The sequence below is a fragment of the Maylandia zebra genome, linkage group LG22, assembly GCF_041146795.1.
Source record: "Maylandia zebra isolate NMK-2024a linkage group LG22, Mzebra_GT3a, whole genome shotgun sequence".
NCBI lineage: Eukaryota > Metazoa > Chordata > Actinopteri > Cichliformes > Cichlidae > Maylandia > Maylandia zebra.
This window is the reverse complement of record NC_135187.1, coordinates 20,675,879-20,688,174: the sequence shown is the minus strand read 5'-3', so window position 1 is coordinate 20,688,174 and position 12,296 is coordinate 20,675,879. Positions and strand designations below refer to the sequence as shown.

General features: G+C 40.7%; 1 protein-coding gene across 1 annotated transcript; it reads right to left on the bottom strand.

The window, feature by feature from the left end:
* Window positions 1-5,943: 5,943 nt before the first annotated feature.
* LOC101469540 (lactose-binding lectin l-2-like) lies at window positions 5,944-7,849 on the bottom strand. Its single transcript, XM_004547947.4, has 2 exons — window positions 7,695-7,849; window positions 5,944-6,811 (listed from the first exon to the last, which is right to left on the bottom strand). The coding sequence occupies exons 1-2, from the start codon at window positions 7,780-7,782 to the stop codon at window positions 6,375-6,377; spliced, it is 525 nt and encodes a 174-aa protein (XP_004548004.2). The 5' UTR covers window positions 7,783-7,849; the 3' UTR covers window positions 5,944-6,374.
* Window positions 7,850-12,296: the final 4,447 nt, after the last annotated feature.

The following is a 12,296-nucleotide window of genomic DNA, read 5'->3' as shown; positions in this document are numbered from 1 at the left end:
CCAGAACTCTCCACTGTAAACAACATTAAACACAAGCCAGAAAAGACCATTGAATTCCAACGAATACCGACACGTGACTGTGACTGTTTTTACTGTCCAATTATATTCTATTGTGTCATAAAATGCATTGATTAAGTAAACAGACAGGTCAGAGCTTTTACAGGAAGAGAAAAGAAGAGACTCCCGAGCTGCTTTAGTAAACAGAGAGACAACAAACTCTCTCCATGCAAGAGGATTTCTTTCTTTTTTGCGTCGATGCTTGGAAGATAACTCTGACAGCAGGGGGGTCTGAGATTTCAAAGGCATCTGAAGTCTTTATTTTTCCCTAAGAATCAGTAAGAAATGTAAATTCTATAGAAATACACATACAGCTTATTTACTTGATTTTTATCCTATTGGATGCAAACAGCTATTTTACTTTTTTGTAATTTATTAATATCTGATCCTGACAGGACACATATTGCTACTGTCTGACCTTGTACCAAATTTGGAAGAGCCTATAAGCTGAAGTGTTTTTATTCACTTGTTCTGAGCCCATTAAAAACCACCAAGGCTGCAGCTGAAGGGATAAATCTAACAAATTTTTCACCCCCAAACCTACAGTGACAGGTTTTGGGGTGCTTCAGAAAACTTCATTTTGCAATAAGTAATATGTACAGTGTATACAAAAACAACTATTCTAGACCTTATAGATAAACAAACTTTATCACACATTACACAGCCAAACACTCTGCCTGGTTGGAAGCTGGAAGTTGGAGGGGCCATGCTGGTCTTGATGGGTTCCAATTTATAGCCAGCCCCAAACAAATTTTACATCATGGGCCACATACAGCCCACTTTGATCTTAAGTGGGCCAGACCAGTGAAACTCCCCTTTCTGTCACTGTAAAGAAGTTACTTTTTTTTTTTTTTTTTTTACTGTTTTTCTACATGAAAAGAAAAGGCTGCTGTGACAAAGAAAGAACCCTGTTAGCACAACTCTTTGGACATAAATTGTAAAAAATAAACATGTATAAAATTAAGTTTTGGGAGCTCATTAAATTAAAAAAAATACATAAATCAAATAAACTAAAAATTATGGTAGCACCGAAGAATCACAGTGTAAGTAATTTCAATGTCATGAACATCATTTTCTGAAGTTTACCTGCTAATCTTTCCATTTAGGAAGCATAAATATTGTGAGTCCATTTCACATGCTTTGGTGCAAATGACACTGACAACTGGCAAAAGATTATCAAAAAGGGAGTGATTTTACAAACTGTTGCTCTCTCCTTGTCCCTTCTCACGGATTTTCTCTAGTTTTGCTTTTTTTTAGTGTCCTTATCACTACTGGTAGCATAAACAAATGCTACAAGCACATTCATGTTGCAAAAGGCACACCAGTTTGTGTACATTCTCTTTGTTTCCATACAGTAGGTGAGTGGTCCTGTTTCAACTGGTGTTATAGTCAACATACTGGGAGGAAAGCAGGTGGTGTTTTATCCATAGTTAACTGATTAAAGTTCCCAGAGATTAACACAAGCACCTCGGGATTCTGCAACAGTGGAGTGGATGACATTACTCACAGTCTCTGAGTCAGATTGGAGGAATGTAAACAATTACAACAATATTCAATTCAATTTCAATTCAATTTTACTTGTATAGTGCCAAATCACAGCCACAGTCACCTCAGGGCACTTTATGTCACTGAGGAAGCCAAGAGAGAGGTACAACAGTGTGTGTGAATTCTCTGGGAAATAATAGGGACACTGATTTACAGCCAGAAAGTCAGTGTTTGCACACCCAAACATGCTGTTGCAAGAAGGTCTGCTGTGAGTCCCAGGCACAGTCTCAAGAGTGTGTAGAAGATACCAGGAGAAAGGCTGTTACCTGAGAAGAGCATCAACACACCATCAACAACCTTTATTTTCCTGATGAAAACAAGATGATAACTTAAATAAAACCTAATGCACGAGGAACAAATCTATGATGAAATGTACTGACACTTTAATAAACAATAAAATAAAAATAAAAAGAACTAATCTCCTTGTGCAGTAAGGTTAGATGTGCACATTTAATCTGCTGCTGTTAAAGCAGAAGGGAGGGAAGATTTAAAGTCAATGTTTGGTATGACTTCAGTCTTCTGGAAAGGTTCTCCAGATTTCCTAAAGAACATTCAAAGCTAATTTTTTTAGGTGTTAACTTTACAGATGGCTGTAGACACTCATTGTTGCACCTCTCTCTTGGCCTCTTCAGTGATATGCTTCTGTGTTGTTTTCTTTTTAGAATGAAGCCAAACAATAAATCTTGATAAGATTGAGTTATTTCTGGTAATGACAAAGATACAAGTGGATTTTACCCATTTGCATACTGATTAAACTGTGGGGTGGCTGTAGCTCAGGTGGCAGAGCAGGTCAGCCACTAATCAGAAGGTCGGTGGTTTGATCCCAGGCTGCATCCTGGCTGCATGCCAAATGTCCTTGGGCAAGATACTAACCCCGTGTTTGCCTACTGGTGGTGGTCAGAGGGCCCGGTGGCGCCTGTGTCCGGCAGCCTCGCCTCTGTCAGTGCGCCCCAGGGCAGCTGTGGCTACAATGTAGCTTGCTATCGCCAGTGTGTGAATGTGTGTGTGAATGGGTGAATGACTGAATGTAGTGTAAAGCGCTTTGGGGTCCTATGGACTAGAAAAGCGCTATACAAATGCAGGCCATTTACCATTTACCATTTAAACTTGTAAAGGATCGCTGTGGGGCAGGCAGGAGATTGGACCCAAAATGGAAGACACACAACACATGGGAAATACAGCTTTATTTGGTGACTCAAGGAAAAGATACAAACCTAAACACAGAGAGGGACACAAGGGAAGACACAGCATGAAGGAGGATGCAACACTGACACAGAGAAACACAGGGCTTAAATACACTGGGGAATAACGAGGGGAATGAGACACGGGAGGAGAGCACAGCTGAGACAAATCAGACATGACGAGACAAGGAAGCAAAGCAGAATACACTTACATGAGACACAAACCTTCAAAGTAAAACAGGAAGTACACAGAGACAGCCTGGAGGGAGAAAGAGAACATGGGGGAGCACATGACGGGATGAGGAAACACAGAACTCATGGAGTGGGAACAAAGCACAATACTCACATCACTATATCCACTTAGACACACAGAGGGAGACGGGGAGGTCATCTACGCAGAGGGAAACCTATTAAATACACAGGAAACTAAACAGAGAAAACAGGAAACCTAAGAACACTGGACACTATGGAATAAACTAAGATACAAAGAGAACCTTAAACATCAAACATAATACAAAAGACACAAGGAACTCAAAATGCTGGGTCGAGAGACCCAGGATTCTGACAAAACTGGGGTAACTGCCATAGCTGGACTGGCCATCGGGCATACCGGGCATTTGCCCCGTGGGCCGATGGTGATTTTTCGTTTTTATGGGCTGATGGGTTTTGTTTTTTTTGGGGGGTTTTTGTTTTTTTTCCCGTAACGGTATAAACACTGAAAGGTGGTGGATTGGCCAGATGCTGGGAGATGTGTAAAAATAACTCAATTGTTTGGTGGTGGCTATTGTGGAGCTTCCACAGATTCAGTAACATTAGCAAGTGGTGGAGGCCAGCAGATGCAACACGCTGGCAGGTGGATGATGGAAAGGCAGAAGGAGCAGAGACCTGAGACGGTGAACTGAACTTCAGGTAAGAAGTTATGACCTGCAGTCTATCTGGGTCAGATATAAACCAAGTTTAGGTGGAGTTTATTTTCTTTTTTTTCTTTTTTTTTTGGCCTGTCCCGTTTGGCTCTTTTGCCATCAGAATTGTTGTCTAAAGGCAAAGAAAGATGCCCAACGGATTTACTTTACCAAACTGACCATCCCAGCCTTGCCGTAATGGTCCATTTGATTCACCTTTTATTGTTTATTTTATTTTCACTTACTGAATACGGGACAGACTTGACTGGGGGAAAGAAGGGGAGAAAGAAAGAGGGAAAGAGAAACAGCTGAGAAGAGGGACGGGGGAGAAGGGCAAAAAACATAAACCAACAGAACGGGCAGAGAAAAAAAAAATGCATATATCAATCACCTGGATCACCTGCTGAGAAAGAAAAAAGAAAGCAAGCAGAAGAGAACAAGAGTAATAGAATAAACAACATCACAATGATATATGGGAATATGACAGTAAATACTAAATGTTAAACATTATTGTGCAGCACATAAGATCAACAGAACACAGTGTGCTTTGAGGTAGGAGCCAAAAAGGGTGTAGTTTGTGGGTGTGATCACCCGTGTGTACACCTGTGAGCATGGACGCGCTTGTTTTTTGTTTTTTTAAAAGGTTCCTTCATGTAATAATCTGCTAGAGGGTGTGGGGGGGCCACAGCCCCGTCCTCCAGGGCGTGAAGCAGGTGTGGAGGAGATCAAAACTCCAGACATCCAGAGGCCCCCAGAACACAAGAGACCAAGGAAGACCAACAGAGGGGCAGCTGCGCCACTGTCCCGGAAAGAGCTGAGGAGAGTCCCAGATGAGGGTGGAGTTTATTTTCGTTATGCTGACCTTTTACAGTCAGTTACAATAACTCGCACTGCGTACTAGCTAGCATGACAGAGTTTCTATACAGCTGGGCGGGTGCTTTGATGTTACTGATGTTGAACTTGTTTTATCTTATTTTGTTCATAAGGTTAGTTAGTAGAGTTGCCAACCATCCCGTAAAAAACGGAATCGTCTCGTATTCAGAGAAAATATTACGGGTTTCGTATTGAGGTGAAAAGGAACCCAGTTTGTCCTGTACTTCAGCTACAATGAAAAAGACACAAAGCTGGAGTTATTCTGTGTCTTTGCTGCACAGCTGCCTCTTCTTCATTCATTCTCCCCCCTCCCTCTCCTGTTTCTGCTTCAATCATGAAACTGATCAATGATCAGCTGATCGGCTTTTCTCTCTTGTTTGTTTATCGCCCACTTTGCGCCAGAACGGGGAAACCGGCGGATGTCGCGCTAAACAACAGCAGCACGTTTAAGCTTGATCAGCTGTTGTTAGAATTTATTTAATATTAATTCCTAGTATCAGCTGATGTTTGCTGGAGCCACAGCTGTAAAAGCTGCTGGTCATGATGTCTGGATATCTGGTGAGAGGGAAACATGAAGATGAAACCAGGAGATGTCCTTACTGGATCATCAGAGCTGAACAGGTGATGGAGAAACAGGTTTACCTTTTAGGTGACATGATTGAGTTGAAGGGAAGTTAGGAACTGTTTCTGAGACACAAATAACACCAGGATCCTTTTTTTATGTAGCTGACAGCTGGTAACTGTGCAGGGGCGGGTCTAGCAAAGTTTTGCCAAGGGGGCCAGGTAGGGCATTAACAGGGAGAGGGGGGCACAAGGAAATACTTTTCTTTCTTATTCTCATTTAAAATGTCTCGCTTTTAACAAATAATTATCTGAATCTTACAACAAACGTTTTCATCTGATGTAAAATGTATAGAAATCCATTATTGTACATAGTAATTTTTTTTAGGGTCCCATCATAATTTCTTCAGAAGTAGCTAAGTACTGTATATGATGCCAGTATTTTCCCACATTTTCTAGATACTGTACCAGTACTGGGTGTAAAATGCCATCAAAAAGTCAATTAGTTTTATTCTTTCTCACCTGTCTTTCTATCTCCTTTCACTTTTTAAAGGTTGCCATGTTAGAAAAAATATTTTGCCCTGCCATGCTGTTTATTGATGTGGCAAATGAATGGTTTATGAAAATATATCTAAATCTGTCATCAGTAATCAGTAATGATCATGTCTCACCTCTAGTCTTCTCTGTCTTAATTTCAGGTTTTCACCATGTGTAGATAGTTCAGGAGGTTAACTCGACCAAGCAGTCTACTTTCGGGTACTGTTTAGAATACCACAATAGGAGGATGGTGTAGGTTTAAGTTTAAGATACATATATATCAACAAGACAGTGTACATCACTGTGACAACAGCGTTTGTTTTCATTCAAAGGATTTATGGTTTTTCCTATAATACCTGGTGGGCCGGTCTCTAGTCAAAATGCCTGGGCCGATTTTTTGTGCAGTCCAGCCCTGGTAACTGCTGTCGCAGGGCATGTGCTTACATGTTTTGTCACATGCCTCGCAACCCCAGAGACACACAGTGGATTTACTGATTATGAATTTTCATTATAACTTTTCATTCCTTTTAATTTAGAGCAGTGTTAATAACTTATGTACCAACAAAAGTCTTTGCGATGAGTAAATATCCCCTTGCCAGATGCCAATTGTTGATTCCAGATTCATGAAAATCAAGTTTCTAGAAATTTTGTGACTTTTGCAAAAACGCATAAAGACAGATAGCATAAACAGTGAAGGTTTACATGTACAGTTCAGTTTCTAAGGGCAGTTTATCCGTGTTGCACAAACAGAAGGTAAATTGAGAGAACACTGGTGATCATTCCACTTATTTAAGTCACCGATACTGTGAACACAGTGTTCAGTTTTTCCTCCAAGTCCGTTGTTTGGCTCACCAGCATTCCAGTGGGTGAAACTCACTGCACAACCATCAGACCACATCCATCTGCCTTCTTTATGGAGGTCACTCAGTCCAATCCAGGTGTATCGCTGAGCATGGTCAAAGTTCTTAATTAATGATTTAACAAACTCTTCTTCCTCCTGGCTGTAGATAGACACCAGGTTGGCTCGCTGTGACACACAGTAGAGCTCTGCATCAGCCCAGCTCATGTGTGTGGCCACATATTTGTAGCAGCGGCCATTGAAACTGTACCAGAACGGGGGACAGCTTCCACGCAGTAGTTTAACTCTGTGGTCATCTGAAGAAGACACAGCTGTCAGAACTTAATGAAAAACAAACAATAACTGTTTTTGTCAGTATAGCTGAATTTTTTTTTTTGATGTACCCACTAAAGAATATGAGAAAAGCACATCTGCATAGTTGACAGTGAAAGTTAAAACGTGGAGATAAGTAAGTTGCTTTTTTATGTTTACAAGCAGGTCTTTATCATAACTCTACAGTATAGTAGGACCCATCTGACATGGAGAAAAAAATATATGTTACAATGAAACACCAAGAATTTTGAATCGCTGACTGCTGAAACAGACACAGATGAAAATTTTAGTGTTTGACTAAAATCAAACTAAAGCCAGAAATAAAAAATCAAATTCCAAACACTTGAAGAAATGTTGTTTGTTTTTTGATGTATAATTTATATTTATTGTATCATAAAGGCGTCGTCAGCACAATGACTAATCAAACAGGACAGGTCAGAGCTCTAACAGGTAAAAACTCCTGAACTCCTGAAAGGTAGAAGCTAACACAGTTAAGCATCAAAAGGAAAATATGATTTCCATCCACTTAACCTGAAGTGTTGACAGATGGAGATTATTTATAGTGACAAAGTCAAAGATGAAAGTTGAAATACACAGAGAGCAAAGTGGCTCTTGTGTTTATTAGCAGGTCTTTATCATAACTCTATGATTTAGGAGAAACCATCTGGTATGGGAAGAAAAAAAAACATATTATAATCCTGCAATAATCATTTTTGTATCACAGTATCTGCTGAAACAAAAAACATCAGAAACATAAAAAAACATATTCTTGGAGTGTTTAACTAAAAGGTGCTAAAATTACAAAAAAAACATAAATAAAGGTCAAAGTAAATAAAGAAAAGATTAGCCAAACTACAGGACAGTTACCACATTGTAGCGTCACTTCATTGCCATCAGAAGGAGACTCAGAAGGAGCACCCAGAGCCAGACTGAACAAGAAGAGGAGCAAGATCATGTTGGAGCTTTAAGTCTCAAAGTGTGATGAGGAGCTGCTGAAGCTTCTTTGTACAGGATTCCTGCAGAGAGTTAAAGCTGCTTTCTTTTATAGCTGCCTGAGAGGGTGTTTTCACTGATCAATGTGATATCATTGGCCAAATGGAACAAAACTTTCCACTGTAAACATCACTAACACCGGGCAGTAAAGACCATCAGATTCTAAGAAAATTAATAATTGCTAAACAGCCACGTCCTCCTGGCAGACTCAGAGGAATGTGACTGTTTTTGCTGTAATTCTGCATTTATGATGTGATCAAAGGCCTTTTCAGCATAATGATTAAACAAACAGGAAAGCTTGTAGTAACAGAATGATAATAAACAAAGACAGAACAAATTCTCAACATTAAAGAGGACTCAGCACCCAGAGTCACCCAAAGAAGAAGAGGAGCAAGATCATGTTGGAGCTTTAAGTCTCAAAGATGATGAGGAGCTGCTGAAGCTTCTTCCTACAGGATGTTCAGATTCCTGCAGAGAGTTGGAGCTGCTTTCTTTTATAGCTGCCTGAGAGGGTGTTTTCACTGCTGGTGTGACATCACTGGCCAGATTGACCAAAACGCTCAACTGTACACAAAACTAAACATAAGCCAGAAAAAAAATCAAATTCCAAAGACATGAAGAAATATTGTTTGTTTTTTGATGTATAATTTATATTTATTGTACCATAAAGGTGTTATCAGCACAATGACTAATCAAACCAGAGCGTTCTCACTCCCGAGGCGTAACATGTCGACGTTTTGTCACGTCCCGCGTTTTGTCACATCTCCTTTCGCGTCCTGAGGAACGCGAAAGGAGACCTTCGGCGTTCTTATGGTACACGGCGGGTTATGGCTGGAATCCAGTGCAATGACGCTCCCGCGGTAGTAGACGTTCCAGCCCTGTATTCCAGCCCTAAACCTAACCTTATCCCTAGCCCTGACCATAACCTTATTCCTGACCTTAACCAGGACTTTAATGATGTTAAATAGCGTGTTTCTAAGCGATTTGAAGAAAAAGAGCGAACATGTGTAGATTCAGTCCAGACGGTTCTCATATTTCCTGTTTTTTCCGAGGTCGTCATTTAGGAACGTGGTGGGTAGGCGAAAACGTAATATGGTGACGATTTGTTGCCTAGTGTAAAATGTTACGCTTTGGGAGTGAGAACGGGTTGATCAAACAGGACAGGTCAGCCCAGCACAGTTCATTAGTATAAACTAGTTTAGCCTGAACAAAACTGCCTGTTGTAGTATTTTCATGCAACCTCTGAATAACAGAAAATTTCATTTGTTTCTTCAGTTTGTTTTTCAAGGCATTTCAGAAGAACATAGTTCAGCAGCACAGATAAGCGAGCCGTCAGATGTCTTTATTTTCTTGTTGCTCTATTAGTGAACTCAACACCAGACTGCAGTACATGATAATTTAACTGATTCCCAGTAACACACATTCATCTGCCTATCAGATTTAACTGCTCATTAATCGAAGGAACCAGAATACAGTTCAGGATCCTTCCAGCCCACTTTAACTCCTGGTTATGGTTAAAGACTCTCTTTCCACCTCCAGAGTCTCCGATATTGGGTGTAAATCTATTGCTCTAATGCTCTTAAGAAAAAAAAAAGAAAAGATAAGAAAGAATCCATAGATGCACGTATATAAAATAATAATAATTATAACTACAGAAGTTAATTAGTTAAATGAGAGAAAGTCACTGGGAATATTTAACATAACCTTGAAAAGGCCATAGTTGGACATCTGTTGTATTATAAAAGGCATTATCAGCATAATGATTAATCACACTTACAGGTCAGAGGTAGAACAATAACCTACATAGCAAAATTGGTATGGCCCAGATCTGGCCCACACAATGTGCTTACACATGGCCCACATACCGCAAAGAATGACGGCCCTTTGGTGGCCCACACATGGGCCAGTTGCAGACACACTGGTGGTACTTTCCTGGCCCATGTGTGGCTTACCAATGGCAAACCTGGTTTGGACCAGGCCGCATTCACCCAATCAGACACTTTCTCTTAACTGAGTGCTTCCTAACTACATACACATTAACACTCACACTCTCGACATGGAGACTGGAGAAGCCAGGGATCGAATCATTAACCTTCCGATCAATAGGTGAGCTGCTCTACCACCTGAGCTACAGCCACCCACTGGCAAAGGTAAGTAAACCCTCACTAGATTTTGGGATAAAGTGTAAACTCACAAACCTGTCAAACCTGAATTTGAAACATTGGCTACCATAGAAGTATAGTATTGCAACATGGCATTTGGATCTTCTAACTAAAATAGAAAAATAGGAACATAAATAGTGCATCATTGCCAGACCTGGCCCATATCTGGTTGACATACACCCTGCCATGACACCAGTCAGTCAGAAGTGCCAGCTTGATGCCAGATCTGGGCCAGACCTGTTTTCTATGACCCTGGGCCACATAAACTAAACCACAATCGAGCCAGATGTGGCATACCATGACATAGACGGTGCCATCTATGCCAGGCCTGGCCCATATCTGGATGACATATGTCTTGTCATGCCAGAAGTCAGTCAGCAGTGCCGGCTTGATACCAGATCCGGGCCATACCTGCTTGCTATGTGGGAAGAGAAAAGGAGAAACTGCTGAGCTGCTCCAGTAAACAAAGACTGAATAAACCCCCCTCCTCCTCTCCATGCAAGAAGATTCCTTCCTTCCTTTCAGAGAACCCACTTCTACACTTCTCAAAATAAACAAATTAAACAAAATAAAATTTATGCTAGCAGTGAAGAATCACATGTATAAGTAATTTCAATGTCACAATCATCAGTTCCTAAAGATTATCTGCTAATCTGTCAATTTAGGAAGCATGAATCTTGTGAATCCATTTCACATGACTTTGGCGCAAATGAAATTGACAACTGGAAAAAGATCATCGAGGAGTGATTTTACAAACCGTTGCTCTCTTCTTGTCCCTTCCCTTGTCCCAGAGGGCATCCTAGAACAGAGCTGGCCCTTCGGATCACCCTGTCTCTGCTGGGGACAGGAAGAGACTGAACAGGGTGATCCGAAGGGCCAGCTCTGTTCTAGGATGCCCTCTGGACCCAGTGGAGGTGGTGAGTGACAGGAGAATGGCGGCTAAGCTGTCATCCCTGTTGGACAACGTCTCCCACCCCATGCAGCAGACTGTGACAGCACTGAGCAGCTCCTTCAGTGGGAGACTGCGGCACCCACGGTGTGGGACGGAGAGATTTCGCAGGTCTTTCCTCCCCACTGCTGTCAGACTCCACAATAAAGACTTTAACTGAACAAACACACACATCCACACATGTGCAATAACACTAGGTGCAATGATCTTTTCTGGCATCGTTGTATTTTTACTCAGTTGTATATAGCATTCGTGTTCTATTTTTGTCTTATTGTATATTTTTGTTCTGTTTTATTCTACTGTATATAGTATATTATTTTATTCTATTCTGTACAGCTGTGTACTGTATTTGTTCTTGTTGTGTTCTGGTTTTTGCGTCATGGCTTTTGCACTGTCCACTTCCTGCTGTGACAAAACAAATTTCCCACATGTGGGACTAATAAAGGTTATCTTATCTTAGCTTATCTTATCTTATCTTATCTTACTGATTTTCTCTAGTTTTGCTTTTAATTTTGGAGTCTTTATCACTACTGGCAGCTACAGTGGCTAACAGTGGCTAAAAGCCCATTTAGGTTGCAAAAGTAGACCAGTTGCTGTACACATACCATAAGTTTGCATACCGTAGGTAAGTGGTCCTCTTTGTATGTTTCCTGAAGAACAGTCAAACCTCTTCTTTGGATGTTAGCTTTACAGGCTGTGGCTGTAGACACTCACTGCTGTACCTCTCTCCTCACCTCCTCAGTGATATACTTCTCTGTGTGTGTTTTGGGATAAAGCCAAACAACAGATCCTAACTAGATTTTTCCATTTGTTTCCTTTTGTAATACTTAGTGTTTGTCAACTACTACAGATGAAATGTGGTAACTGATGTCTCGTAACCCCAGAGATACACAATGGAGGCACTGATCATGAATTTTCATTTATAGCTTTTCATTCCTTTTTACTTTAGAGCAGTTTTTAACCATTTATCTTTGCTTTCGTCTTTGCTTTCGTAAATTTGGACATTGAAACGATGAGTAAATATTCCCTTTGAGTGCAGCTGCCAGTGGTTGTTTCCACATTTATGAAAATCGACGTCCGTGGAATTTTGTGACTTTTGCAAAAACACACTAAAGACAGACAGCATCAACAGTGCAGGGAAAATGTAAATTGTAGTTTCTGAGTGCAGTTTATCCATACTGCACAAACAGAAGGTAAAATGGCAGAACATGGGCAGTCATTCCACTTCTTTGCATCAGTTATTTGGTTGTCCTGCATCCCAGTAGACAAAATCTACTGCACAACCATCAGACCACATCCAGCTGCCTTCTTTATGGAGGTCAGTAAGGTTTTGAGGAAAAAACTTTTTTTTTTTATAACACAATC

Bases quoted from the DNA above. Each gene is read 5' to 3' on its own strand.
- LOC101469540 (XM_004547947.4), bottom strand. From the start codon at position 7,782: ATGATCTTGCTCCTCTTCTTGTTCAGTCTGGCTCTGGGTGCTCCTTCT. The intron at 6,812-7,694 runs GTAACTGTCCTG...TGTCTTCTTCAG, and splicing joins TGAAGTGACGCTACAATGTG to ATGACCACAGAGTTAAACTA.